The 27,621-nt window shown below is 47.9% G+C and overlaps 1 protein-coding gene across 4 annotated transcripts in view; it reads right to left on the reverse strand.

The window, feature by feature from the left end:
* The window catches only part of LOC141133303 (beta-1,3-galactosyltransferase 2-like), a 480,268-nt gene that overhangs the window by 391,207 nt on the left and 61,440 nt on the right, over nucleotides 1–27,621 (reverse strand). For 2 of the 4 annotated variants that reach the window (XM_073622586.1, XM_073622585.1), the window contains exon 2: nucleotides 17,673–17,743. The exons of the other annotated variants lie outside the window; for them this stretch is intronic. In XM_073622586.1, the coding sequence (XP_073478687.1) occupies nucleotides 17,673–17,743 (71 nt within the window). The remainder of the gene's footprint in view (nucleotides 1–17,672; nucleotides 17,744–27,621) is intronic. 4 annotated transcript variants of the gene reach the window in all.

The raw sequence follows: 27,621 nt of genomic DNA on the forward strand, positions 1-27,621 counted from the left end.
TAAAGCACATTTGAAGAGTGTATTATATATAGATAAGAGAGACATGGAATTTACAAACAGCAGCAATTTTTTTCAAGGCAAAAATCATGCCATTTACTGGCACATTTTTTATTGACACTGCAAAAAAAGGTGCCGTAAATGGCAGTTTTCAGTGCAAATATCAATATTTAAGCTATAAACTGCTATTAGCAATGTGTTAAGTTAAACAAAAGTCAAAAACCATATTTCTCCATATACATGAAAGTCAGATTAATATAAGCCAACACAGAGTTCCCCCATATATCAGGAGGATTCCCCTTTACAGTGCAAGGGAACTCTGATATAAAGGGAAACATTGCAAATCATGATTTAAGCGGGAACTCTGATATAAAAGGGGGGCACTGGTGACCAGAGACCCCACTTATATCAGAGTCCACTGCATTCCTCTTTACATCAGAGTTCTCACTTGCACTGTAAGGTGGAATCCTGCAGACTATGATGTAAAGGGGAACTCTGGGAATGTGGGGAGGACTCTGGTGACCAGAGAGTACCTTCCGCAGAAAGAAAACAATAAAGTAAGGGGGTTTACTGATATAAGGGGTAAACCTTTATATCAGTGCCCCCTTACAATATTGTATTGCCCCCCCCCCCCTCAGGTAGGCCTGGCAGCGCTGTCACTGACCTCCTCTCAGGTGCACCTTACAGGGCTCAGTCAGTCGGCTTCAGCTCGGTGGCTCTGGTTTTATCCCATAGTTTCCTCTCCACAGTCCATACATGTCTGACTTCTCCCATGACCCCCATCCCTGAGGCACTCCCACTGTTGACTCCACTCCAGACTGCAGACGTGATATAAGACAAGAGATGGTCAGAGGCTGCGGATGGTACAGGAGAGGTCAGAGGCTGCAGATGGTACAGGAGAGGTCAGAGGCTGCCGATGGTACAGGAGAGGTCAGAGGCTGCCGATGGTACAGGGGAGGTCAGAGGCTGCCGATGGTACAGGGGAGGTCAGAGGCTGCCGATGGTACAGGGGAGGTCAGAGGCTGCCGATGGTACAGGGGAGGTCAGAGGCTGCCGATGGTACAGGGGAGGTCAGAGGCTGCCGATGGTACAGGGGAGGTCAGAGGCTGCCGATGGTACAGGAGAGGTCAGAGGCTGCCGATGGTACAGGGGAGGTCAGAGGCTGCGGATGGTACAGGGGAGGTCAGAGGCTGTGGATGGTACAGGGGAGGTCAGAGGCTGCGGATGGTACAGGGGAGGTCAGAGGCTGCGGAGGGGGGATGACAGGAGGTCAGAGGCTGCAGGGGGGTGACAGGAGGTCAGAGGCTGCGGGGGGTGACAGGAGGTCAGAGGCTGCAGGGGGGGGACAGGAGGTCAGAGGCTGCAGGGGGGGACAGGAGGTCAGAGGCTGCAGGGGGGGGACAGGAGGTCAGAGGCTGCAGGGGGGGACAGGAGGTCAGAGGCTGCAGGGGGGGACAGGAGGTCAGAGGCTGCAGGGGGGGACAGATCAGAGGCTGCAGGGGGGGCAGGAGGTCAGAGGCTGCAGGGGGGGGAGGAGGTCAGAGGCTGCAGGGGGGGGCAGGAGGTCAGAGGCTGCAGGGGGGGCAGGAGGTCAGAGGCTGCGGGGGGGGGCAGGAGGTCAGAGGCTGCAGTTGGGGCAGGAGGTCAGAGGCTGCAGTTGGGGCAGGAGGTCAGAGGCTGCAGTTGGGGCAGGAGGTCAGAGGCTGCAGTGGGGACAGGAGGTCAGAGGCTGCAGGGGGGGCAGGAGGTCAGAGGCTGCAGTGGGGGGCAGGAGGTCAGAGGCTGCAGGGGGGGCAGGAGGTCAGAGGCTGCAGGGGGGCAGGAGGTCAGAGGCTGCAGGGGGGCAGGAGGTCAGAGGCTGCAGGGGGGGACAGGTCAGAGGCTGCAGGGGGGGACAGGTCAGAGGCTGCAGGGGGGGCAGGAGGTCAGAGGCTGCAGGGGGGGCAGGAGGTCAGAGGCTGCAGGGGGGGACAGGTCAGAGGCTGCAGGGGGGGCAGGAGGTCAGAGGCTGCAGGGGGGGACAGGTCAGAGGCTGCAGGGGGGGCAGGAGGTCAGAGGCTGCAGGGGGGGACAGGTCAGAGGCTGCAGGGGGGGACAGGTCAGAGGCTGCAGGGGGGGCAGGAGGTCAGAGGCTGCAGGGGGGGACAGGTCAGAGGCTGCAGGGGGGGACAGGTCAGAGGCTGCAGGGGGGGACAGGTCAGAGGCTGCAGGGGGGGCAGGAGGTCAGAGGCTGCAGGGGGGGACAGGTCAGAGGCTGCGGGGGGGGGCAGGAGGTCAGAGGCTGCAGGGGGAGTAGGAGGAAGAGGCCACCAGACGAGTACTCACTGCGGTACTTTTAAAAATGGCGCCGCTCGGCACCATCGTCACTGCGCATGCGCCCGCATTTCCGAGAATTGCCGAGTGTGTACGGACTTTCCCGAGCACGGCTAGCTCGGGAAAGCCCTACACACTTCCGAGAGTAGCGCTAACGCATGCACAGTTGCATGTCAGCCTGGCGGCCCCGCGGCCATGTTTCTTTCAGGCGCCGCTGCCCTCACAGCGGCACCAGGGGCAGCCAGACAGCTGGCCCACCGGGGGATTTCCCGGTATCCCGGTAGGCCAGTCCGGCCCTGGGTCAGAGGCTGCCGATGGTACAGGGGAGGTCAGAGGCTGCCGATGGTACAGGGGAGGTCAGAGGCTGCCGATGGTACAGGGGAGGTCAGAGGCTGCTGATGGTACAGGGGAGGTCAGAGGCTGCCGATGGTACAGGGGAGGTCAGAGGCTGCCGATGGTACAGGAGAGGTCAGAGGCTGCAGATGGTACAGGAGAGGTCAGAGGCTGCAGATGGTACAGGGGAGGTCAGAGGCTGCGGATAGTACAGGGGAGGTCAGAGGCTGCGGATGGTACAGGGGAGGTCAGAGGCTGCGGAGGGGGGATGACAGGAGGTCAGAGGCTGCAGGGGGGTGACAGGAGGTCAGAGGCTGCGGGGGGTGACAGGAGGTCAGAGGCTGTGGGGGGGGACAGGAGGTCAGAGGCTGCAGGGGGGGGACAGGAGGTCAGAGGCTGCGGGGGGGGGACAGGAGGTCAGAGGCTGCAGGGGGGGGACAGGAGGTCAGAGGCTGCAGGGGGGGGACAGGAGGTCAGAGGCTGCAGGGGGGGACAGGAGGTCAGAGGCTGCAGGGGGGGACAGGAGGTCAGAGGCTGCAGGGGGGGGACAGGAGGTCAGAGGCTGCAGGGGGGGACAGGAGGTCAGAGGCTGCAGGGGGGGACAGGAGGTCAGAGGCTGCAGGGGGGGACAGGTCAGAGGCTGCAGGGGGGGCAGGAGGTCAGAGGCTGCAGGGGGGGCAGGAGGTCAGAGGCTGCAGGGGGGGGCAGGAGGTCAGAGGCTGCAGTTGGTGCAGGAGGTCAGAGGCTGCAGTTGGGGCAGGAGGTCAGAGACTGCAGTGGGGACAGGAGGTCAGAGGCTGCAGTGGGGGCAGGAGGTCAGAGGCTGCAGGGGGGGCAGGAGGTCAGAGGCTGCAGGGGGGGACAGGTCAGAGGCTGCAGGGGGGGGACAGGTCAGAGGCTGCAGGGGGGGACAGGAGGTCAGAGGCTGCAGGGGGGGACAGGAGGTCAGAGGCTGCAGGGGGGGGACAGGTCAGAGGCTGCAGTGGGGACAGGAGGTCAGAGGCTGCAGGGGGGGGACAGGAGGTCAGAGGCTGCAGGGGGGGACAGGTCAGAGGCTGCAGGGGGGGCAGGAGGTCAGAGGCTGCAGGGGGGGACAGGTCAGAGGCTGCAGGGGGGGCAGGAGGTCAGAGGCTGCAGGGGGGGACAGGTCAGAGGCTGCAGGGGGGGACAGGAGGTCAGAGGCTGCAGGGGGGGACAGGTCAGAGGCTGCAGGGGGGGCAGGAGGTCAGAGGCTGCGAGGGGGGGGCAGGAGGTCAGAGGCTGCAGGGGGAGTAGGAGGAAGAGGCCACCAGACGAGTACTCACTGCGGTACTTTTAAAAATGGCGCATGCGCCCGCATTTCCGAGAGTTGCCGAGTGTGTTCGGACTTTCCCGAGCACGGCTAGCTCGGGAAAGCCCGTACACGCTTCCGAGAGTAGCGCTAGCGCATGCGCAGTTGCATGTCAGCCTGGCGGCCCCGCGGCCATGTTTCTTTCAGGCGCCGCTGCCCTCACAGCGGCACCAGGGGCAGCCAGACAGCCGGCCCACCGGGGGATTTCCCGCTATCCCGGTAGGCCAGTCCGGCCCTGATTACTGGAACCATGTCCTGTGATCTGATGAGACCAAGATAAACTTATTTGGTTCAGATGGTGTCAAGCCACAACCAGGTGAGGAGTACAAAGACAAGTGTAAAAAAATTATTAGACCCCCGCGCTTATGGTGAAAATGAAAAATGAGGAGCTGCAGCCTCTATCAATAAATTCAACCTAAGGTGAATCTAGAAGAAATGTGAAAAAGAGGGGATAGGTATGGCACTGCTTTTATTAAGAGGTGACCTACAACCTCTAAATACTTGAGGGGTGTGTGTCACTGGTGCATTTAGTGCAAAAAGTGACAATAAAAGTGCAGAAAATAAATATTTGTATATTCACAAAAATCCACAAAAAAATCCTACTCTGTAAACTTCCTAACCGCTTATACATAATACATATTGTTGTTGTTCAAACAAAAATAAAATAAAATCTTGTGACAATCCTGTGCAAAACCCGCAATTCAAAGTGACATTTCTGTGCAAAAAAATCCAACATATAATACTGGTGTATATTGTTGCTGTGAAACTGGGTTCAGAAATATGCATTTAAAAAAGTGTGTTTTTCCCTAAAAAAATGCATTTGAAAAATCGCTGCGCAAATACTGTGTGAAAAAAAAAATGAAACACCCACCATTTTATTCTGTAGGGCATTTGCTTTAAAAAAAATATATAATGTTTGGGGGTTCACAGTAATTTTCTTGCAAAAAAAAAAAATTTTCATGTAAATAAAAAGTGTCAGAAAGGGCTTTGTCTTCAAGTGGTTAGAAGAGTGGGTGATATGTGACATAAGCTTCTAAATGTTGTGCATAAAATGCCAGGACAGTTCAACCCCCCCCCCCCCAAATGACCCCATTTTGGAAAGTAGACACCCCAAGTTATTTGCTGAGAGGCATGTCGAGTCCATGGAATATTTTATATTGTGACACAAGTTGCGGGAAAGGGACACTTTTTTTTTTTTTTTTGCACAAAGTTGTCACTAAATGATATATTGCTCAAACTTGCCATGGGAATATGTGAAATTACACCCCAAAATACATTCTGTTGCTTCTCCTGAGTATGGAGATACCACATGTGTGAGACTTTTTGGGAGCCTAGCCGCGTACAGGACCCCGAAAACCAAGCACCGCCTTCAGGCTTTCTAAGGGTGTAAATTTTTGATTTCATTCTTGACTGCCTATCACAGTTTCGGAGGCCATGGAATGCCCAGGTGGCACAACCCCCCCCCCCAAATGACCCTATTTTGGAAAGTAGACACCCCAAGCTATTTGCTGAGAGGTATAGTGAGTGTTACTGCAGTGCTGGTTTGACTACGACTGGGGTGTACTAGGCTGCTGGTGCTTGCCAGTTCGCCAAAACGCTACCAAAAAAACTGTTAGCGATTGCAGGGATCAGGCCTGACTCTGCGAATGCTGCAGTTATGCGTTTAGTGTTTTGTAAGGGACAGTGATCGATCGATACTGCACTTGGGTGGGCTGGGCTGGGCTGGGCCGGGCGGAGGGGCAAAACACAGGTGCTAGCAGGTATCTGGGCTGATCCCGCTAACACTGCGTTTTTGGGAACCCTAAACTGCTGGGGACGCTAGTATAGATCTGATTGGATCAGATATTGATCCGTTCAGATACTATACCACTAAGGGAGGTGTATGCTGCGTGTGTGGGTATTAGCGGTACTGGCGCTAACCTGACGCTGCCTGGGGCGAAGCAGACCTTATCTGACCCTAAAACCTAAGTTATATCACCGCCGGGCGATTAGGGGGCTAAACCTTTATTAGGTAATAAACGGCAGGTACCCTGACACTATAAAAAATAAACTAACTAACCAGCGTCACCCGTAACAGTTATACGGTGATCACTGGTGAAAGGGTTAACTAGGGGGCAATCAAGGGGTTAAAACCTTTATTAGGTAGTATATGGGGGTCCCTGACGCTATAAAACGCTGATGGCGAACCTAAATATTTCCTTCCCTAACTAGTGTCACCAGTGACAATAATACAGCGATCAGAAAAATGATCGCTTAGTGACACTGGCGACGGGGGGTGATCAAGGGGTTAAAACTTTATTGGGGGGGTTAGGGGGGTACCCTAGACCTAAAGGTGGCTAACACTAACTGCCCTACCACACTAACTGTCACAAACTGACACCAATGCAGTAATCAGAAAAAAAAAAAACTGCTTGGTGGGGGTGATTAGGGGGTGATCGGGGGGGATCGGGGGGTAAAGGGGGGTGTAATGTGTGCCTGGCATGTTCTACTGTGTGTGTAGTGTTTGTGCACACATATCGATGTCTTCTCTCCTCGGCGCCGGAACGGAAAATACCGAGCCGAGGAGAGATGACATCACTTCCTCCGCTTCTGTTTACTATGCAGAAGCCGAGGAAGCCTGTCATTCGCCAGGAGCGATCGCGAGGGGGGGAGCCACGAATGAGTGGCCTCCCCCTCACCTCTCATTGCTCCTGACGAGAATCCGACCGCCGCAGGCACGGGGGGGGGTCCTATCGGAAGGCAAGGACGTACCTGTAAGTCCTTTTGCCTGCCCGTGCCATTCTGCCGACGTACATCGTCGTGCGGCGGTCGGCAAGTGGTTAATAAGAGCAGCGCCATACCTTTCCCCTCTCTTTCACAAAGACAAGTATGTCTTGCCTACAGTCAAGCATGGTAGTGGGAGTAATAGGAAAATAAAGTTGCGCTAATAAAAGGTGTGGTGAAAACTGCAAAGTTAGGTGCCACAAATAGTAATGATAATAATGAATAACAAGGTAATATTGAATGCAAAAATAAAAACAATTGAAATCAAACAAAAGTGCAGACATAAAAAAGTACTGTAGAGAAATTGTCCATACAATAAATGCTGTCAGGGACATATCAGTGGGCGTCGGGCGAACATGCGTGCACGAGGGGCCTTCCAAGGGCAGTTCTGCTGAAATCTCCACTAGGGGGCGCCGGAGCGCTCCCGCGCGCTCCCGTGCGCTCCCGTTCGCGTGTGCGCGTGCGTGCGCCCATTCGCGCTAGAGCTGTTTGGCGCCAAGGCCCCTTTAAAAGACTGTCAGATGCTTCCATCAGGTGCTGTTCGTCTGCAGCTCTGCACCTGAGTTTCTGTATCCTGCCTGTTGTTGTATTGCTAGTAACCCGGCTCCTTCTGACCATTCTCCTGTCTCCAATCTGACCCAGGCCTGCCTGACCTCGCTCATATCTTGTGACCTGTTGCCGAACTCCTGCCTGCCTGACTATTCTTTGATTATCCCTCCTGCTACATACTTGCCTGATCTCCTTCCAAACGGACTGTCTGACTCTGCTTTGCCTGTGTCCTGTGATGCTGCTTCCAGCCTGCTCTGCCAAGCTCCAGGTTCTGCCGCTGCCATATCAGCCACCTGTCTGCTTACTGATCTGATTCAGCCTACCTGCATCTGCAGCTCAGCCATCCCGGAGAGACGTCTTTCCAGTTCCAGTGTTTGCTACCGCAGGAACCTGCATCAGGCCCTCCTACCCACTGTGCTCAAGAGACCACTGTTCCCACTTCCAGTGGCTCCTGAACCAGCGTTTAAGAGAGGTCTCCTTCTACCAGTCGGCTCAACTACCAGGTACCTAACAGTACAAACAGCCATGACTGAGCCCGCAGGAGAGACCTCCCCCATCAAGGAGACCTGTACGCACTTAGCGGCACTCACCCAGGCAGACTTTACAAAAGACTTTACAAGACAGCTACAACAGACTGGAGGGTCAAGTTCTGAACCTTAGTGGTCCTGGAGGTGTGGCCTCTGCCTCAGCAGCTGCTCAAGCACAGGCTGCTGCACCACCCTCTGTGGTCATGCTCCCACCTGAACCATGGGTCCCCATCCCTGAGAGGTTTTCTGGTGACCGAACCAAGTTTCTGGCTTTCCGCAGCGCCTGTCAACTTTACTTCGCCCTGCAGCCACGGACTTTTTCCCTGGAGGCTACCAAAGTGGGATTTGTCATATCCCTTCTTCAAGGGGAACCCCAGACCTGGGCCCACCGCCTGCTTGAAACCAACTCTGTACAGATCCAGTCTTTGCCCACTTTTTTCGAAGCCATGGCCCAGTTGTACGAGGACCCTCAGCAGACTGCCACCGCTGAGGCAGCTTTGTTCGCGCTCCAGCAAGGCTGCAGGCCAGCCGAGGACTATGTTACGGACTTCCGACGCTGGAGCGCGGACACTCAATGGAACAACGCAGCTTTATGTCATCAGTTCCGCATGGGGTTATCTGAGAGTCTAAAGGATGAGCTTGCTCGGGTAGTGATGCCCGATACCCTTGAAGAACTCATTACTCTAACCATCCAGATTGACCGATGCCTTCGTGAGCGCCGGTCTGAACGCTCTTCCCAGCAAACGCGCCCTATGTGTATGACTGCAAGAGTTCTGGTTCCTGCCTCCCGATATCTACCTTCTGCCTGCCCAAGTCCGGCCACCCAAACACCTGATGCTCCTGAGCCAATGCAACTGGGACTTATGTGCTCTACTTTGCCCCCAGAAGAACGGGCGCGCAGACGCCAGCTAAACCTCTGCCTCTACTGTGGTGGGGAGGGCCATTACATGAACAGCTGTCCAGTTAAGACTCGTAAGTGTTTTCCTTCTACTCCGGCCAGTTTATCTGCCTTAACCGCCAATGCAACTCAACTTGCTCTCCCTCTCTCATTACAGCTCCAGGGAAGAACAATCCAGGTCAACGCCATTATTGATTCCGGGGCATGTAGCTGCTTTATTGACTCTGCTTTCGCTACTCAACAAAATCTTCCCCTAAAAGACAAGACACACAAACTCTCAGTTTTTCTGGCCGATGGGTCCCACATAAGTCACAAGGGACAAGTCTCTCAAGAAACCCTTCCTCTGTCTGCCACCTGTTTATCTCAACATAAAGAGATCCTAACTCTGGACGTTATCTCATCTCCATTATTTCCGATCATTTTGGGCATGCCCTGGCTCCAGGCCCATAACCCTCACGTTAACTGGTCTACGGGTGAAATCAAGTTTCGGTCACCCTACTGCCAAAAACATTGCTTACCTGAACCCTCTAAGCCTGCTGCTACTTTACTTTGTATGGACGTTGACCAAGACCTGCTTCAAACCATACCAGAGGCCTATCGGGAATTTGCGAATGTATTCAGCAAGAAGGGAGCGGACTCCCTGCCACCCCATCGTCCCTATGATTGCCCAATTGAGCTGCTCCCTGGGGCTGAGATTCCTTTCGGGCGCATCTTCCTACTGTCTGAAAAAGAACAAGAGGCACTTAAGATATACATAAATGAAAACCTCGAAAAGGGCTTTATTCAACCTTCTACTTCCCCAGCTGGTGCCGGAATATTTTTCGTCTCCAAAAAAGATCAGACTCTTCGTCCACGCGTAGACTATCGGGAGTTAAACAAGGTTACGGTCAAAAACCGCTACCCGTTGCCTCTGATACCTGAACTGTTCCAGAAGTTGAGGTCTGCCATCATCTTCACCAAGCTGGATCTAAGAGGGGCCTACAATCTGGTCCGCATTCGGGCCGGAGATGAATGGAAGACGGCTTTCCGGACCCGTTTTGGACACTATGAGTATCTGGTCATGCCCTTCGGCCTATGCAATGCTCCTGCCACTTTCCAACATCTGGTCAACGACGTGTTCAGAGATTTCCTGGACATCTTTGTAATCGTCTACTTGGATGACATCTTAATCTTCTCCAGCTCACTTAATCAACATAGGGAACATGTCTGTAGGGTCCTGGACCGCCTTCATTTGCACCGACTGTATGCTAAAGCGGAGAAGCGAGAATTCGAACAAGAAGAGATTCAGTTTCTGGGGTTAGTGATCTCCCCAACCGGCATCAAAATGGACCCTCAGAAGGTGTCTGCTGTGCTAGATTGGCCAACTCCTCTGGACAAGAAGGGCGTACAATGCTTCATCGGATTTGCAAATTTTTATAGGAAGTTCATTAGGGGGTTTTCCGCCATTATCTCCCCCATCACGCAGCTAACCAAGCAGAACTCTCGTTTCCACTGGAGCCCGGAGGCTCAGGGGGCCTTTGAAGAATTAAAGAGACGTTTCACTTCGGCGCCGATCCTTAGCCATCCTGACCCATCCTTAGCTTTTATCTTGGAGGTTGATGCTTCCGAAGTTGCCGTGGGTGCTGTCATTTCTCAACGACAGGGCAACAAGGACCTGATGCACCCCTTAGGATTCTTTTCTAGAAAACTCTCGCCGGCTGAGCGGAATTACGATGTGGGAGACCGGGAACTACTTGCTATCAAGACAGCTTTAGAAGAATGGAGGTACTTGTTAGAGGGCGCAGTCCATCCGGTGCTGATATATACTGACCACAAGAATCTCGAATACTTAAGATCTGCTAAGAGACTGAAACCCCGACAGGCCCGATGGGCTCTATTCTTTACACGTTTCTGTTTCCACATCACTTACCGGCCTGGAACTAAAAACGTAAAACCAAAACGCGCTGTCGCGCATGTTTGACAACCCTAAAGACCTTTCAGTACCTGACACCATTCTGCCAGCAAATAGCTTCCTACTTCTTCGGATCTCCTGTCCATGATCAGAGAAGCATCACCAGAACCTTCAAGTCTCCAGGGATCCTCTTTAACACCCCGAGATGGATTATTGTGGAGAGGAAGTCAAATATTCGTACCGGAGAGCGCCCGAGTCAAGGTGCTGACATTATTGCATGACCACCCACTTGCAGGACATTTTGGGGTTCGCAAGACCCTTGAGCTTGTGCAACGCACATTCTGGTGGCCTAACCTGAAGGAATTTTGCAGAAAGTATGTTAACTCTTGTTCTGTTTGCATTCAGAATAAAACTTCCAGGAACAGAGCTTGGGGATTGTTGAGACCGTTGCCTATACCAGATAGACCCTGGAGGATGATAGCAATGGACTTTATAGTTGAACTACCATGCTCTGAAGGATGTTCGGCGATCTTTGTGGTCATCGACCGGCTGTCTAAAAAAGCCCACTTTGTGCCCCTAAAGGGAACACCTTCTGCTGTTGAAACGGCCCGTGTGTTCATCAAGGAGATTGTTAGGCTGCACGGAGTCCCCGCAAATATAGTGTCCGATAGGGGGGTGCAGTTTACTTCACGCTTCTGGAAAGCCCTATGTGAGATCTTGAAAATTGAACTAGCTCTGTCCTCAGCATACCATCCCCAAACGAACGGGCAAACTGAAAGGACAAACCAGACGCTGGAGCAATACATTAGGTGTTTTACATCTTTTGTGCAAGATGATTGGGTGTCCCTGCTGCCCCTAGCGGAATTCGCTTATAATAATGCTAGTCACTCTGCCACTGGTCAATCTCCTTTCTTTGCCAATTATGGTTTTCATGTATCTTTTTTACCAGATTTTCTTCCAGAGTCCTCCGTTCCAGCGGTCCAGGACACAGTACAGTTCCTCAGTCATAATAACCGAATGTTACAAGAAGCGGTATCCAAGGCACAAGCAGAAAGCAAGAGGATCTTCGATCAAGGAAGAAGAGGAGATCTAAACCTTCAGCTTGGTGATAAGGTATGGCTGTCTACCAATAATATTAGGTTGACTTGTCCTTCCAAAAAGCTTGCTCCTAAATTTATTGGGCCCTTCCCTGTGAAAAGGAAAATCAACGAGGTATCCTATGAACTGTGTTTACCTGACGCACTTAAAATCCACCCTGTGTTTCATGTGTCACTTTTGAAGCCTGCTGTAGATGATCCCTTTCCTGATAGGGGCGCCAGGGTCCCTGAACCTGTCTTGGTGGACGGAAATTAGGGATGAGCCGAACACCCCCCTGTTCGGTTCGCACCAGAACATGCGAACAGGAAAAAAGTTCGTTCGAACATGCGAACACCGTTAAAGTCTATGGGACACGAACATGAATAATCAAAAGTGCTAATTTTCAAGGCTTATATGCAAGTTATTGTCATAAAAAGTGTTTGGGGACCTGGGTCCTGCCCCAGGGGACATGGATCAATGCAAAAAAAAGTTTTAAAAACGGCCGTTTTTTCAGAAGCAGTGATTTTAATAATGCTTAAAGTCAAACAATAAAAGTGTAATATCCCTTTAAATTTCGTACCTGGGGGGTGTCTATAGTGTGCCTGTAAAGGAGCGCATGTTTCCTGTGTTTAGAACAGTCTGACAGCAAAATGACATTTTGAAGGAAAAAACTCATTTAAAACTACCCGCGGCTATTGCATTGCCGACAATACACATAGAAGTTCATTGATAAAAACGGCATGGGAATTCCCCAAAGGGGAACCCCGAACCAAAATTAAAAAAAAAAAATGACGTGGGGGTCCCCCTAAATTCCATACCAGGCCCTTCAGGTCTGGTATGGATATTAAGGGGAACCCCGGCCAAAATTAAAAAAAAAAATGACGTGGGGTTCCCCCTAAATTCCATACCAGACCCTTCAGGTCTGGTATGGATTTTAAGGGGAACCCCGCGCCAAAAAAAAAAAAAAAAACGGCGTGGGGTCCCCCCAAAAATCCATACCAGACCCTTATCCGAGCACGCAACCTGGCAGGCCGCAGGAAAAGAGGGGGGGACGAGAGTGCGGCCCCCCCTCCCTCCTGAACCGTACCAGGCCACATGCCCTCAACATTGGGAGGGTGCTTTGGGGTAGCCCCCCAAAACACCTTGTCCCCATGTTGATGAGGACAAGGGCCTCATCCCCACAACCCTGGCCGGTGGTTGTGGGGGTCTGCGGGCGGGGGGCTTATCGGAATCTGGAAGCCCCCTTTAACAAGGTGACCCCCAGATCCCGGCCCCCCCCCTGTGTGAAATGGTAAGGGGGTACATAAGTACCCCTACCATTTCACGAAAAAAGTGTCAAAAATGTTAAAAATGACAAGAGACAGTTTTTGACAATTCCTTTATTTAAATGCTTCTTCTTTCTTCTATCTTGCTTCATCTTCTGGTTCTTCTGGCTCTTCTGGTTCTTCTGGTTCTTCCTCCGGCGTTCTCGTCCAGCATCTCCTCCGCGGCGTCTTCTGTCTTCTTCTCCTCGGGCCGCTCCGCACCCATGGCATGGGGGGGAGGCTCCCGCTCTTCTCTTCTTCTCTTCTTCTTTTCTTCTTTTCTTCTTTTCTTCTCTTCTTCTTCATTTTCTTCTCCGGGCCGCTCCGCAATCCATGCTGGCATGGAGGGAGGCTCCCGCTGTGTGACGGCGCTCCTCGTCTGACAGTTCTTAAATAACGGAGGGGGGCGGGGCCACCCGGTGACCCCGCCCCCCTCTGACGCACGGTGACTTGACGGGACTTCCCTGTGACGTCACGGGGAATGCCACAGGGAAGTCCCGTCAAGTCACCGTGCGTCAGAGGGGGGCGGGGTCACCGGGTGGCCCCGCCCCCCTCCGTTATTTAAGAACTGTCAGACGAGGAGCGCCGTCACACAGCGGGAGCCTCCCTCCATGCCAGCATGGATTGCGGAGCGGCCCGGAGAAGAAAATGAATAGGAAGAAGAGAAGAAGAGAAGAAAAGAAGAAAAGAAGAAAAGAAGAAGAGAAGAAGAGAAGAGCGGGAGCCTCCCCCCCATGCCATGGGTGCGGAGCGGCCCGAGGAGAAGAAGACAGAAGACGCCGCGGAGGAGATGCTGGACGAGAACGCCGGAGGAAGAACCAGAAGAACCAGAAGAGCCAGAAGAACCAGAAGATGAAGCAAGATAGAAGAAAGAAGAAGCATTTAAATAAAGGAATTGTCAAAAACTGTCTCTTGTCATTTTTAACATTTTTGACACTTTTTTCGTGAAATGGTAGGGGTACTTATGTACCCCCTTACCATTTCACACAGGGGGGGGGCCGGGATCTGGGGGTCACCTTGTTAAAGGGGGCTTCCAGATTCCGATAAGCCCCCCGCCCGCAGACCCCCACAACCACCGGCCAGGGTTGTGGGGATGAGGCCCTTGTCCTCATCAACATGGGGACAAGGTGTTTTGGGGGGCTACCCCAAAGCACCCTCCCAATGTTGAGGGCATGTGGCCTGGTACGGTTCAGGAGGGAGGGGGGGCCGCACTCTTGTCCCCCCCTCTTTTCCTGCGGCCTGCCAGGTTGCGTGCTCGGATAAGGGTCTGGTATGGATTTTTGGGGGGACCCCACGCCGTTTTTTTTTTTTTTTTTGGCGCGGGGTTCCCCTTAAAATCCATACCAGACCTGAAGGGTCTGGTATGGAATTTAGGGGGAACCCCACGTCATTTTTTTTTTTTAATTTTGGCCGGGGTTCCCCTTAATATCCATACCAGACCTGAAGGGCCTGGTATGGAATTTAGGGGGACCCCCACGTCATTTTTTTTTTTTAATTTTGGTTCGGGGTTCCCCTTTGGGGAATTCCCATGCCGTTTTTATCAATGAACTTCTATGTGTATTGTCGGCAATGCAATAGCCGCGGGTAGTTTTAAATGAGTTTTTTCCTTCAAAATGTCATTTTGCTGTCAGACTGTTCTAAACACAGGAAACATGCGCCCCTTTACAGGCACACTATAGACACCCCCCAGGTACGAAATTTAAAGGGATATTACACTTTTATTGATTGACTTTAAGTATTATTAAAATCACTGCTCCTGAAAAAACGGCCGTTTTTAAAACTTTTTTTTGCATTGATCCATGTCCCCTGGGGCAGGACCCGGGTCCCCAAACACTTTTTATGACAATAACTTGCATATTAGCCTTTAAAATTAGCACTTTTGATTTCTCCCATAGACTTTTAAAGGGTGTTCCGCGGCATTCGAATTTGCCGCGAACACCCCAAATTGTTCGCTGTTCGGTGAACTTGCGAACAGCCAATGTTCGAGTCGAACATGAGTTCGACTCGAACTCGAAGCTCATCCCTAACGGAAATGAGGAATACGAAGTGGAGGCCATCCTTGATTGCAGAAAGAGATCTGGGCAAGTACAGTTTTTGATTAAATGGAAGGGGTATGGTCCGGAAAATAATTCATGGGAACCTGACAGTAATATTCATGCTAAACGTTTGATCCATGCCTATTTCTCTGCTCATCCTGAAAAAAAGAGTTATCTGGGCATCCGGAGGCTGCCCGTTGGGAGGGGGCAATGTCAGGGACATATCAGTGGCCGTCGGGCGAACATGCGTGCGCGCAGGTGCACGAGGGGCCTTCCCAGGGCAGTTCTGCTGAAATCTCCACCAGGGGGCGCCGGAGCGCTCCCTGCGTGCTCCCGTTCACGCATGCACACCCGTGCGCGCGCCCGTTCACATTAGCGCTGTTTGGCGCCAAGGCCCCTTTAAAAGACTATCAGATGCTTCCATCAGGTGCTGTTCGTCTGCAGCTCTGCACCTGAGTTCCTGTATCATGCCTGTTGTTGTATTGCTAGTAACCCGGCTCCGTCTGACCATTCTCCTGTCTCCAATCTGACCCGGCCTGCCTGACCTCGCTCATATCTTGTGACCTGTTGCCGAACTCCTGCCTGCCTGACTATTCTTTGATTATCCCTCCTGCTATATACTTGCCTGATCTCCTACCAAACGGACTGTCTGACTCTGCTTTGCCTGTGTCCTGTAACTCTGCTTCCAGCCTGCTCTGCCAAGCTCCAGGTTCTGCCGCTGCCATATCAGCCACCTGTCTGCTTACTGATCCGCTTCAGCCTACCTGCATCTGCAGCTCAGCCATCCCGGAGGGACATCTTTCCAGTTCCAGTGTTTGCTACCGCGGGAACTTGCATCAGGCCCTCCTACCCACTGTGCTCAAGAGACCACTGTTCCCACTTCCAGTGGCTCCTGAACCAGCGTTTAAGAGAGGTCTCCTTCTACCAGTCGGGCTCAACTACCAGGTACCTAACAAATGCACAGAAGGGTGAAGTTGAATGTATAATGATTAATACATAGGAAAGTCCATATAGTGAAAAACAAATATAGTGGATTCTCATTAAAGTGACAAGTGCATTGATGGGACCTCCACCTTAGGAAAGCACTGCCGCTTACCAGAAAGCGATGGTCCCTTATTACAGGGGACCACGCTGAGCAGATGGCTGTAACCCCAGCCCGGGATCTCACAGGCAGGCACTAGATACCACAGTGTCCGTGGGATCCTCACCATGAATCACAGCAGAGTGATGTGTTTACCAGAGAAAAAAAAAAAACACAAAGTGCTCCACATAGCTTAAATTCTTTTACATTTAATGGAATGATAAAAGTCAAATGAACACTTACAGATCGGCGAAATAATAACAGCAAACTAATTGGGAAAGCCGGCCGGCTTCAGATCAGCCCGTAGCTTCCGGGACTGGACGTGCAGCGGTGACGTCAGGATGTGGCTCCTCCTCCCTACGTCATTTCGTCACTAGCGGACGTGGTCATGGAATACGGGCGGCGTCCTGACGCACCGCTTATATACAGAAAAACCCCGCCTCACTCAGACGAGACACACTGGGCGCCATCCCACTTAAGGGAAAGACTGAGGGCAACTGGATAATTACACCTCGTAGCCCATATTATACAAGCATAAGTGGAAATTAAATAAAAATTTAAATTAAAAATTATCATATAGGAGGCCACAAACACATCTACATTAAATGGGTGTCTGGAAAGCATCAAATGTATAACTTATAAAGAATATGGGAAGATGCAAAAAAAGCAAAAATAAAAAGACACCGCTATCAATGCAGATACATTATAAATAGCGGTCCCTGAAGGTCTAAATGCAATTAAAATGACTCAGTCAGTCAAACCAAATCATTAATGATATAATTAAATAAATACATCATAAGGACTCAATAACTAACATAATGTATAATAATGAAGTGTCTATAAGATGTAAAAAAATTAAAAATTAAAAATTGGACATTACAGTATCTCTCTGAAATGGAAGAGCGCCCCCTACAAAGTGAGATGGAATCGGATGGCAATAACACTATCAGATGATAAATCATAACATAGCAATCAAAATCAAAAACAGTAGATAATTAGAGTGGATAATCGAGGACATCATGAGGCCCACAAGAAGTAAGCAAAAAGCACAGATCAGATAACAGGCATAATAATAAAATCAGAATAAATCATGAAATAAACTGGAATACCTAGGAATTATCGATAAAGGAATAAAGGCGGCCTTGTGGGTTTGCTACATAGACGACATCCTCCTCCTGTGGGATGGCACTGACTCTGACTTATCTGAATTCATGCGTTTCCTTAATAATAATAATAGAGGTATCCAGCTCAATTATGAGGCCAGCTCAGAGCAGATTCACTTTTTGGACCTTACTATCTCCATACGTAATAATGAGTTCGTTACCTCCACATACTTTAAACCGATGGATAGGAATTCTTTTATTCTCAAAGATAGTTGTCACCACGCTTCGTGGCTCAGATCTGTGCCCAAAAGCCAGTTTCTCAGACTAAAACGCAATTGTACCGATGCTGCCACTTTCCAAACTCAGGCACAAATCTTAACCCAGAGGTTTTTGGCCAAGGGTTATTCTCCGGATTTTGTGGCTAGTACTTTGGACCAAGTGGTTAAAGTGGATCGTAAAGACCTACTTACTGTGCGAGCTGAGGGTCCAGTTGATGTTCCTTATCGCTGTCCCTTCATTACTGACTTCTCCTGCCAGCACTCTAGGGTTAAACATATCATCAATAAGTACTGGTATATTCTAAAAAACGATAGGGTGCTGACATCCATCTTACCAGACAAACCTCAGGTGGTTTTCAGGGGTGCACCGTCACTCAAAGATAAAGTGGCACCCAACACACTTGACCCTCCTACCCCCAGGTCTAGTTTTTTTTCTGAACTAACCGGGTACTACCAATGTAGGAGATGTCAGGTCTGTTCTATCAATGGGTGCAGGAACAGAAGGTCTGTGAACTTCACCTCTACTTGCACCTTGAAATCCTTTACCATTGAGCCTTTTATCACCTGCTCCACTTCTGGGGTCGTCTACATGCTGCGGTGCCCATGTGGCCTGCAGTATGTGGGCCGGACTAAGAGACCCCTGCAGGTGCGATTAAATTAGCATATTAACAACATAAGGAGGGGATTCACCAAGCACTCTGTATCAAAACATTACCTCACCTCCCACGGAAGAGATCCCTCAGGCACCATCTTTTTGGGAATTGACAAATTCAGGCCCCATTGGAGGGGCAGTGTTCTTGTCAGAAGCATCTCACGATTGGAGATGGCTTGGGTTCACAAGTTAAAAACTTATACCCCTTTTGGCCTCAACATTGATGTAGATGTCAATTCCTTTATCGATAATTCCTAGGTATTCCAGTTTATTTCATGATTTAGTCTGATTTTATTATGCCTGTTATCTGATCTGTGCTTTTTGCTTACTTCTTGTGGGCCTCATGATGTCCTCGATTATCCACTCTAATTATCTACTGTTTTTGATTTTGATTGCTATGTTATGATTTATCATCTGATAGTGTTATTGCCATACAATTCCATCTCACTTTGTATGGGGCGCTCTTCCATTTCGGGGAGATACTGTAATCTCCAATTTTTATTTTTTTACATCTTATAGACACTTCATTGTTATACATTATGTTAGTTAATTGAGTCCTTATGATGTATTTATTTAATTATATAATTAATGATTTGGTTTGACTGTCTGAGTCATTTTAATTTCATTTAGACCTTCAGGGACCGCTATTTATAATGCATCTGCATTGATAGCGGTGTCTTTTTATTTTTGCTTTTTATTCAGCATCTTCCAATATTCTTTATAAGTTATACATTTGATGCTTTCCAGACACCCATTCAATGTAGATGTGTTTGTGGCCTCCTATATGATAATTTTTAATTTTTATTTAATTTCCACTTATGCTTGTATAATATGGGCTACGAGGTGTAATTATCCAGTTGCCCTCAGTCTTTCCCTTAAGTGGGATGGCACCCAGTGTGTCTCGTCTGAGTGAGGCGGGGTTTTTCTGTATATAAGCGGTGCGTCAGGACGCCGCCCGTATCCCGTGACCACGTCCGCTAGTGACGAAATGACGTAGGAAGGAGGAGCCACGTCCTGACGTCACTGCTGCACGTCCAGTCCCGGAAGCTACGGTCTGATCTGAAGCCGGCCGGCTTTCCCAATTTGTTTGCTGTTATTATTTTGCCGATCTGTAAGTGTTCATTTGACTTTTATGTAAACACATCACTCTGCTGTGATTCATGGTGAGGATCCCCACGGACGCTGTGGTATCTAGTGCCTGCCTGTGAGATCCCGGGCTGGGGTTACAGCCATCTGCTCAGCGTGGTCCCCTGTAAAAAAGGGACCATCGCTTTCTGGTAAGCGGCAGTGTTTTCCTAAGGTGGAGGTCCCATCAATGCACTTGTCACTTTAATGAGAATCCACATCACCCATCACTCTGGGATTTGTTTTTCACTATATGGACTTTCCTATGTATTAATCATTATACATTCAACTTCACCCTTCTGTGCATTTATTGTATGGACAATTTCTCTACAGTACTTTTTTATGTCTGCACTTTTGTTTGATTTCAATTGTTTTTATTTTTGCATTCAATATTACCTTGTTGTTCATTATTATCATTACTATTTGTGGCACCTAACTTTGCAGTTTTCACCACACCTTTTATTAGCGCAACTTTATTTTCCTATTACTTTGATTGGTGTCGTATAACACTCCTTAGTTGCATGAGTGCTGCCAGCACTGGGGAGCTACAGTTCATTGAGGGATCCATGAATGCCAACATGTACTGTGACATACTGAAGCAGAGCACGATCCCCTCCCTTCGGAGACTGGACCGCAGGGCAGTATTCCAACATAACGACCCCAAAGACACCTCCAAGATGACCACTGCCTTGCTAAAGAAGTTGACGGTAAAGATGATGGACTGGCCAAGCATGTCTCCAGACCTAAACCCTATTAAGCATCTGTGTGGCATCCTCAAACTGAAGGTGGAGGAGCGCAAGGTCTCTAACATCCACCAGCTACGTGATGTCGTCATGGAGGAATGGCAACCTGTGAAGCTCTGGTGAACTCCATGCCCAAGAGGGTTAAGGCAGTGCTGGAAAATAATGGTGGCCACACAAAATATTGACACTTTGGGCCCAATTTGGACATTTTCATTTAGGGGTGTACTCACTTTTGTTGCCAGTGGTTTAGACATTAATGGCTGTATGTTGAGTTACTTTGAGGGGACAGCAAATTTACACTGTTATACAAGCTGTACACTCATTACTTTACATTGTAGCAAAGTGTCATTTCTTCAGTGTTGTCACATGAAAATATATAATAAAATATTTACAAAAATGTGAGGGGTGTACTCACTTTTGTAAGATACTGTATATATAAATAAATAAATATATATATATATATATATATATATATATATATATATATATATATATATATATATATATACATACACACACAGAGCCGTCTTTAATATTGATTGGACCTTGGGCAAAAATTTTCTTGGGGCCCCCCCATGCAATTTCACTCTCCACTTGCTCTGAGACATACAATAAATAGCAGCTAGACTTAGTTTACTGTATCAGATCAGGCAGCAATTGTGACTGGTTGCCAGTGGTAACAGCATATCATTACTGCTTACTGACTGGTGCTAGAGGTTACAGCACACATTACGGCTCACTGATTAGTTGCTAGAGGTTACAGAAAATGATTTCTGCTTGTAAATTGGTTGCTAGAGATTACTGTACAGTAATACTGCTCACTGATTGGTTGCTAGAGGTTACAGCACATCATATCCTCACTTCAGGGTGAGCATGATATACATATGAATGCCGCCTTTATTTACATATCAATGCCACCGATCGCAGCTATTTACTTATGAATGCCGCCTCTATTTCCATATGAATGTCGGTTATTTACATGTAAACACAGGGTCTGCAGGTGAGTCAGCTGTACACAACAATAAGACAGAGCTTGACAGCATTAGTACTAGCACTTCACACTGAGATATTGGGACTCAGCACAGGACTAAAACTTCAAAGGGAATTTAAACTGGGATAGTTGGCAAGTATGAGGCAGCTGCTTTGGGCCCTACAACAATGACAGGGCCCAGGGCACCTGACCCTTTTGCCCTGCCTTAAAGACGGCCCTGTATATATATATATATATATATATATATATATATATATATATATATATATTGAATCATTGAATCCTTGAAAATGTTTGATGAGGTTCTGAATGGAATTTCCCCAGACATCCAATTTAAAATGCATATTGGTGGTGATTCTGTTCCTTTTCTGGACACAAGGATCTACATTAATCATGGCCAGATTGAGAGTGATCGTTACACTAAACCCACTGACAGGAACCAACTTCTATTATTTGACAGTCATCATCCTCCTCATGTTTTTAAATCTATCATGAGGAGTCAACTGCTGAGGGTTGTACGTATCGTCAGTGATGACACTATTAGGAATATTAGAGTAAGAGAGATGTGTCAGAGGTTTAGGGAGCAAGGATACCCAGAGAGACTTATACAGCAGGAATTTAACAAAATTCAGCAAGCAGATGTAAGTTGTGATTCTAAGAAACAGACAAATGAGACCGAAGATACCGTTTGTATTCCAGTTTCACAGTTATAGTGAAAAAATCTTTAACATCGTGAAAAAATACTGACCACTTTTGAAGGGATCCTATTCTTAAATAGATGGATTCCAACAGATCCCCATAAAAGCCTATCGGCAGAATAAGACATTAAGGGACACTTTGGTACGATCTGAATTTAGGGCCAATACCCAGGAAACAAAATTGACATTTCTCGGTAAAAGGAAGGGATGTTTTCCGTGTTTAAACTGCATTCAATGTGATCTCTTATTGAGGGGTGATCAGGGCTGGATTAACGTAGGGGCTATTGGAGCTGCAGCTCCAGGCCCCTACCTTAACATAGGCCCAGCCACCCAAAAAGAACACACTGCTTATGAAAAGCAATGGGCCAACAGAGTTCTCCCCTTACGGGAGACGGTGTCCTGTGTAAGTTCACCTTACAGATTTTTCTGTAAAGGTGAACTTACCCTTTAAGGATTTAGAGAAGATCTGTAAAGAAGAATGGACCAAAATCCCTCCTGAGATGTGTGCAAACCTGGTCACCAACTACAAGAAATGTCTTACCTCTGTACTTGCCAACAAGGATTTCTCCAACAAGTACTAAATCTTGCTTGGGGACAGGGCTGGATTAATGTAGGGGCTACTGGAGCTGCAGCTTCAGGCCCCTACCTTAATATAGGCCTAGCCACCCAAAAAGAACACACTGCTCATGAAAAGCAATGGGCCAACAGAGTTCTCCCCTGACGGGCCCTGCATTCCGCATGCACTGCCTGGGCAGGGTGGTGGGATTGATAATGGGCGCCACATGAGCAGTCCTAACGGAAGCCTGGGGCACGCCAATGCAGGGCTCTTGCAGAATTCTGGAGCTTTCATAGTGTTAGGCCTGCTCAGCTGCACTCTTTAAGCTCAGAGTGCACGCCAATGCACGGCCCTTACGGCAACCTGGCAAGTCAAATGCCAGGCTTCCCTAGTTGGCATGTGCCCTTTGGAGTTTGGGCGCATGCCAACACAGGCTCTTCGAAACACAGAAGGGTGCCCAGTAAAAGGTGCACCAAAATTCTCAGCACCAAGCACATGATGCTCTTAATCCGGCCCTGGGGGTGATCATTATCTTCATCCTACTAGTAGGGAGTCGATAATCAATGGTTTTCATACTTGTCAATCGTCGTACATAGTATATATCCTCATATGTCCTTGCAACCTTATTTATGTTGGCGAGACCACCCAAAAAATAAAAGACTGAATAGCCCAACATCGCAGCACGATCAGATATTCACAACCCGGCTTACCGGTATCAAGACACTTTTTGGAGAAAGGACATAAGGAGTCAGAATTACGTTTCATTGTTTTAGAGGAAGTTCTCTGCGATAAAAGAGGGGGTGACAGAATTTTAAAACTAAAAAAATGGGAAGTATGGTGGATTAATAGGTTACAGTCTCTTCACCCCAAGGGGATGAATAGAGACTATGACCTATACCTATTTTTGTAAATGTACATGGACAGGTTGATTCAAATAAATATATACATGTATATGTTGATAAAATATGTATATATATGTATATATATATATATATATATATATATATATATATATATATATATATATATATATATATATATATATGTATATGTTTCTTTTTTGTCTCCCTAGATTTAATGGGTACATTCCGTCGATTTGAAGGCTCATATTCTGTTTATACACATTGGAATGAAATTGAAACAAAGAATTGTCAGACTGAAAATAAGGGAATTACATTTGAGAGTAACCCTTTTGAAATATTTAAGTAGGGTTGTGATATATGGATATAAATGTTTGACATTATTTCAAGTTTAAAGCGGGGGTTCACCCACACCGCCAAAAAAAAAATAAATATTAAAAGCCAGCAGCTACAAATACTGCAGCTGCTGACTTTTAATACATGGCCACTTACCTGTCCCAGAGTCCAGCGATGTCGGCAGGGGACGCCGAGAACCCGCTCGGTTCTCGGCAGCTGCCGCCGCCATCCTAGGTGAGGGAATCAGGAAGTGAAGCGTTGCGGCTTCACTTCCCGGTTCCCTACTGCGCATGCGCGAGTCGCGCTGCGCGTCCCAAATGGTCCCCGCTCTTTCCTGGGAGCGCGGTGGGGACAGGAAGAGGCGTAGACTCCCATGGGAGTCTATGCCGGAAGTGGGTGCAAATACCTGTCTTAGACAGGTATCTGCACCCCCCTCCCCCCTGAAAGGTGCCAAATGTGACACCGGAGAGGGGGAGGGTTCCGAAAAGCGGAAGTTCCATTTTTGTGTGGAACTCCGCTTTAAGCAGGAATATGCTTTCTACATGTATATAGTAATTATGTATATATTTAATTGTTTCTATTTATTCACGTAATATAGGGTTCGTCATTAAGACAGGGTTTATCTTAGCTTCATTAATTGTAACTAATTAAGATAATTGGGTTTTACACCTGTGTGGTACACTTTGGGTCTAGGATAAATGCATGATCTTTTATCGGGGTATCACACATAGCCAGAGAAGCTTGATGAAGAGCAGTGATGCTCGATTCTGTACAGTGGCTTGCACGTCTGCACTTTCTGTATATTTGAAAAAATCTTGAAGTAAAGAAGATATTGCATTGAAGCATTGGTCCCGTCTTTTCTTCTAATTTGATTGTTGGTGGAGGATTGGGAGTCCACCCTGACGGTGCTTTGATATCACAGAATAGAAAGAAAAGAAGGTAACCCACCCATTGATTGATATATATATATATACTCAAATGCCCCTTTATTAGGTACACCTTGCTAGTACCGGGTTGGACTTTTGCCTTCAGAACTGCCTTCATTCTTCGTGGCATAGATTCAATAAGGTGTTGGAAACATTCCTCAGAGATTTTGGTCCGTATTGACATGATAGCATCACACAGTTGCTGCAAATTTGTCAGTTGCACATCCATGATGCGAATCTCCCATTCCACCACATCCCAAAGGTGATCTATTGGATTGAGATCTGGAGACTGTGGAGGCCATTGGAGTACAGTGACCTCATTTGTACAAGAAACCAGTGGTGAGATGATTTGAGCTTTGTGACATGGTGCTCTATCCTGCTGGAAGTAGCCATCAGAAGATGAGTACATTGTAGTCATAAAGGGATGGGCATGGTCAGCAACAATACTCAGGTAGGCCATGGCTTTAAACAATGCTCAATTGGCACTAAGGGGCCCAAAGTGTGCTAAGAAAATATCCCCCACACCATTACACCACCACCACAAGCCTGAACCGTTGATACAAGGCAGGATGGAAACATGCTTTCATGTTATTTACACCTAATTCTGAAAATATATACAAATTAATTCTGCGCTACCCTGGAAAGAAAACAAGCAGCTAACACGACCAACAAGATGTATGCCAAAAAGTAAACCACAATAAGTGTAGCGCTATTGAAATATTAAAACGTCCAATGTAAAAAACATTAAACCAACAGTTCCAAATGTAAATGGTAAAAAAAAGTCATCTGTATGTATATTAATAGGGAATCTTCAGGAACTAAACACTTCAAGCAGAGATATGAGACATCTGAAGTGAAGACAGACACACCACCACCGAATATGATGAGGCTTACCAGATTGGATGGACCCAAAGGGGCATACGCTGAGTTGGGTCGGATAAGGCTTAGGTGGTGAGTGGCTGTAGGTGGCCCGGAGGGGCGATGTTTATGGAATGACCCACAAGTTGCTGTGTCCCTCAAAGCGATGCCAAAAACCCGGAGGGGCGAGGTGTATGGAACGAACCACACGTTGTTGTATCCCTCGGAGCGATGTTAATAACCAAATGATGGTGATGACAAGTGGAAAAAAAGAAGGAATGGCCACATAGTGTGAATCCGTATAAAAAAGTAGAATTTATTAAAAATAAAGATATACACTCACATGTAGATCAATTAAAAACAGCGCTGTAGAAGAGTGGCGACAGTGGGGTCCTGCAGGGTCGCTCCGAGGGATACAACAACGTGTGGTTCGTTCCATACACCTCGCCCCTCCGGGTTTCTGGCATCGCTTTGAGGGACACAGCAACTTGTGGGTCATTCCATAAACATCGCCCCTCCGGGCCACCTACAGCCACTCACCACCTAAGCCTTATCCGACCCAACTCGGCATATGCCCCTTTGGGTCCTTCCAATCTGGTAAGCCTCTTCATATTCGGTGGTGGTGTGTCTGTCTTCACTTCAGATGTCTCATATCTCTGCTTGAAGTGTTTAGTTCCTGAAGATTCCCTATTAATATACATACGGATGACTTTTACCATTTACATTTGGAACTGTTAGTTTAATGTTTTTTACATTGGACGTTTTAATATTTCAATAGCGCTACACTTATTGTGGTTTACACCTAATCCTGCCATCTGAATGTTGCAGCTGATATTGAGACTTATCAGACCAGGCAACATTTTTCCAATCTTCTATTATCCAATTTTGGTGAGACTGTGTGAATTGTAGCCTCAGTTTCCTGTTTTTAGCTGACAGGAGTGGCACCCGGTGTGGTCTTCTGCTGCTGTAGTCCATCTGCTTCAAGGCTCGATGTGTTGTGTGTTCAGAGATGGTATTCTGCATACCTTGGTTGTAATGAGTGGTTATTTGAACTACTGTTGCCTTTCTATCATATCGAACCAGTCTGCTAATTTTCCTCTGACATCAACAAGGCATTTTCGTCCACACAACTGCCACTCACTGCATATTTTCTCTTTTTCTGACCATTCTCTGTAAACCCTAGACATGGTTGTGTGTGAAAATCCCAGTAGATCATCAGTTTTTGAAATACTCAGACCAGCCCATCTGGCACCAACAACCATGCCACGTTCAAAGTCACCTAAATCCTCTTCCCTATTCTGATGCTCGATTTGAACTTCAGCAAGTCGACCTTCACCTCATCTAGATGCTTGCCTCCTTCCTGATGCTGTGGAAACACGAAATGCATTGAGGCTGCTCGCTCGCCCGCACTGAAGTCACTTCTGGTACGCCTGGTTCCTATCTCTGGTGTGTTGGAACGCACCCCAAAAGCTTCAGGAACGGCATGGATCCCTGCTGTTTGGCTGTACATGTTAGTGCTAGGTTATTAGCACCTACAAATGTAAGAGCATTACCTGGCAATTTGGCTTCCAATCTTTATAGGCTGTATTGCGAAGAACTTTGCTTTTTTTTGAGCTCCTGTCTTTGCACAAGTCCAAGGATAAACCAGCTGATGGTGTTAAGTTATGAGGACCTTCCCTCCTGGTATACCCATCTCTTAAGGAATTGATTTTGTATTAGCCATCGTTTTTCAGTTATCTGGTGAGTTTGTTATTCTCCAGCACGAGTGATGGAGGAGCACAGATCACTCAGGACACTTTCAATCACACCAATTTCTTTAAATAGAATTCTTTCCTTTGGTGTATGGAGGTTTCTTTAAAGATTTTCTGAATTTTATTTTATTTATTCACCCAATTATGATGTGATTCTATATTAATTGTGTTATGTTTATGTACATTCACTTGAATTAGTGCCAACCTTTTATATTATCTTTTAATTTAATTATCTTTAGCGACTAATGGATTAAACCTGTCAATTACTTTTTAAAACCTCAATTCTACTTTGATAGAAACAGTAGTCATATGACCTAGCCATAGACAGAGAAGTAAAACCATTGCGACATTGGGAAAAAAAAAAATTACATCCTTAGCTTAGGAGTTACCAGATGGCATATACTTCTTCCTTGGAGATCCATTCAATCCAGTCATTGAAAGCTTAAGAATGAAACCGCCTTACCCTATGGCTACACAGGTGATTGAATCTCCTTGTAACTAAGAGGATCAAAACTTAAATCCACGTTTTCTATAGAGCAGGAAGTGCTTATATATAAATCGACTTCAGTATAAGCAGCTTTTCGGGTTTTTTTCCTGCAATCTCACTCAACTGAAATTTTTTTTTTTGCTGCTCCTTCTATCCTG

Source organism: Aquarana catesbeiana, linkage group LG03, assembly GCF_042186555.1.
Source record: "Aquarana catesbeiana isolate 2022-GZ linkage group LG03, ASM4218655v1, whole genome shotgun sequence".
NCBI classification, from domain to species: domain Eukaryota; kingdom Metazoa; phylum Chordata; class Amphibia; order Anura; family Ranidae; genus Aquarana; species Aquarana catesbeiana.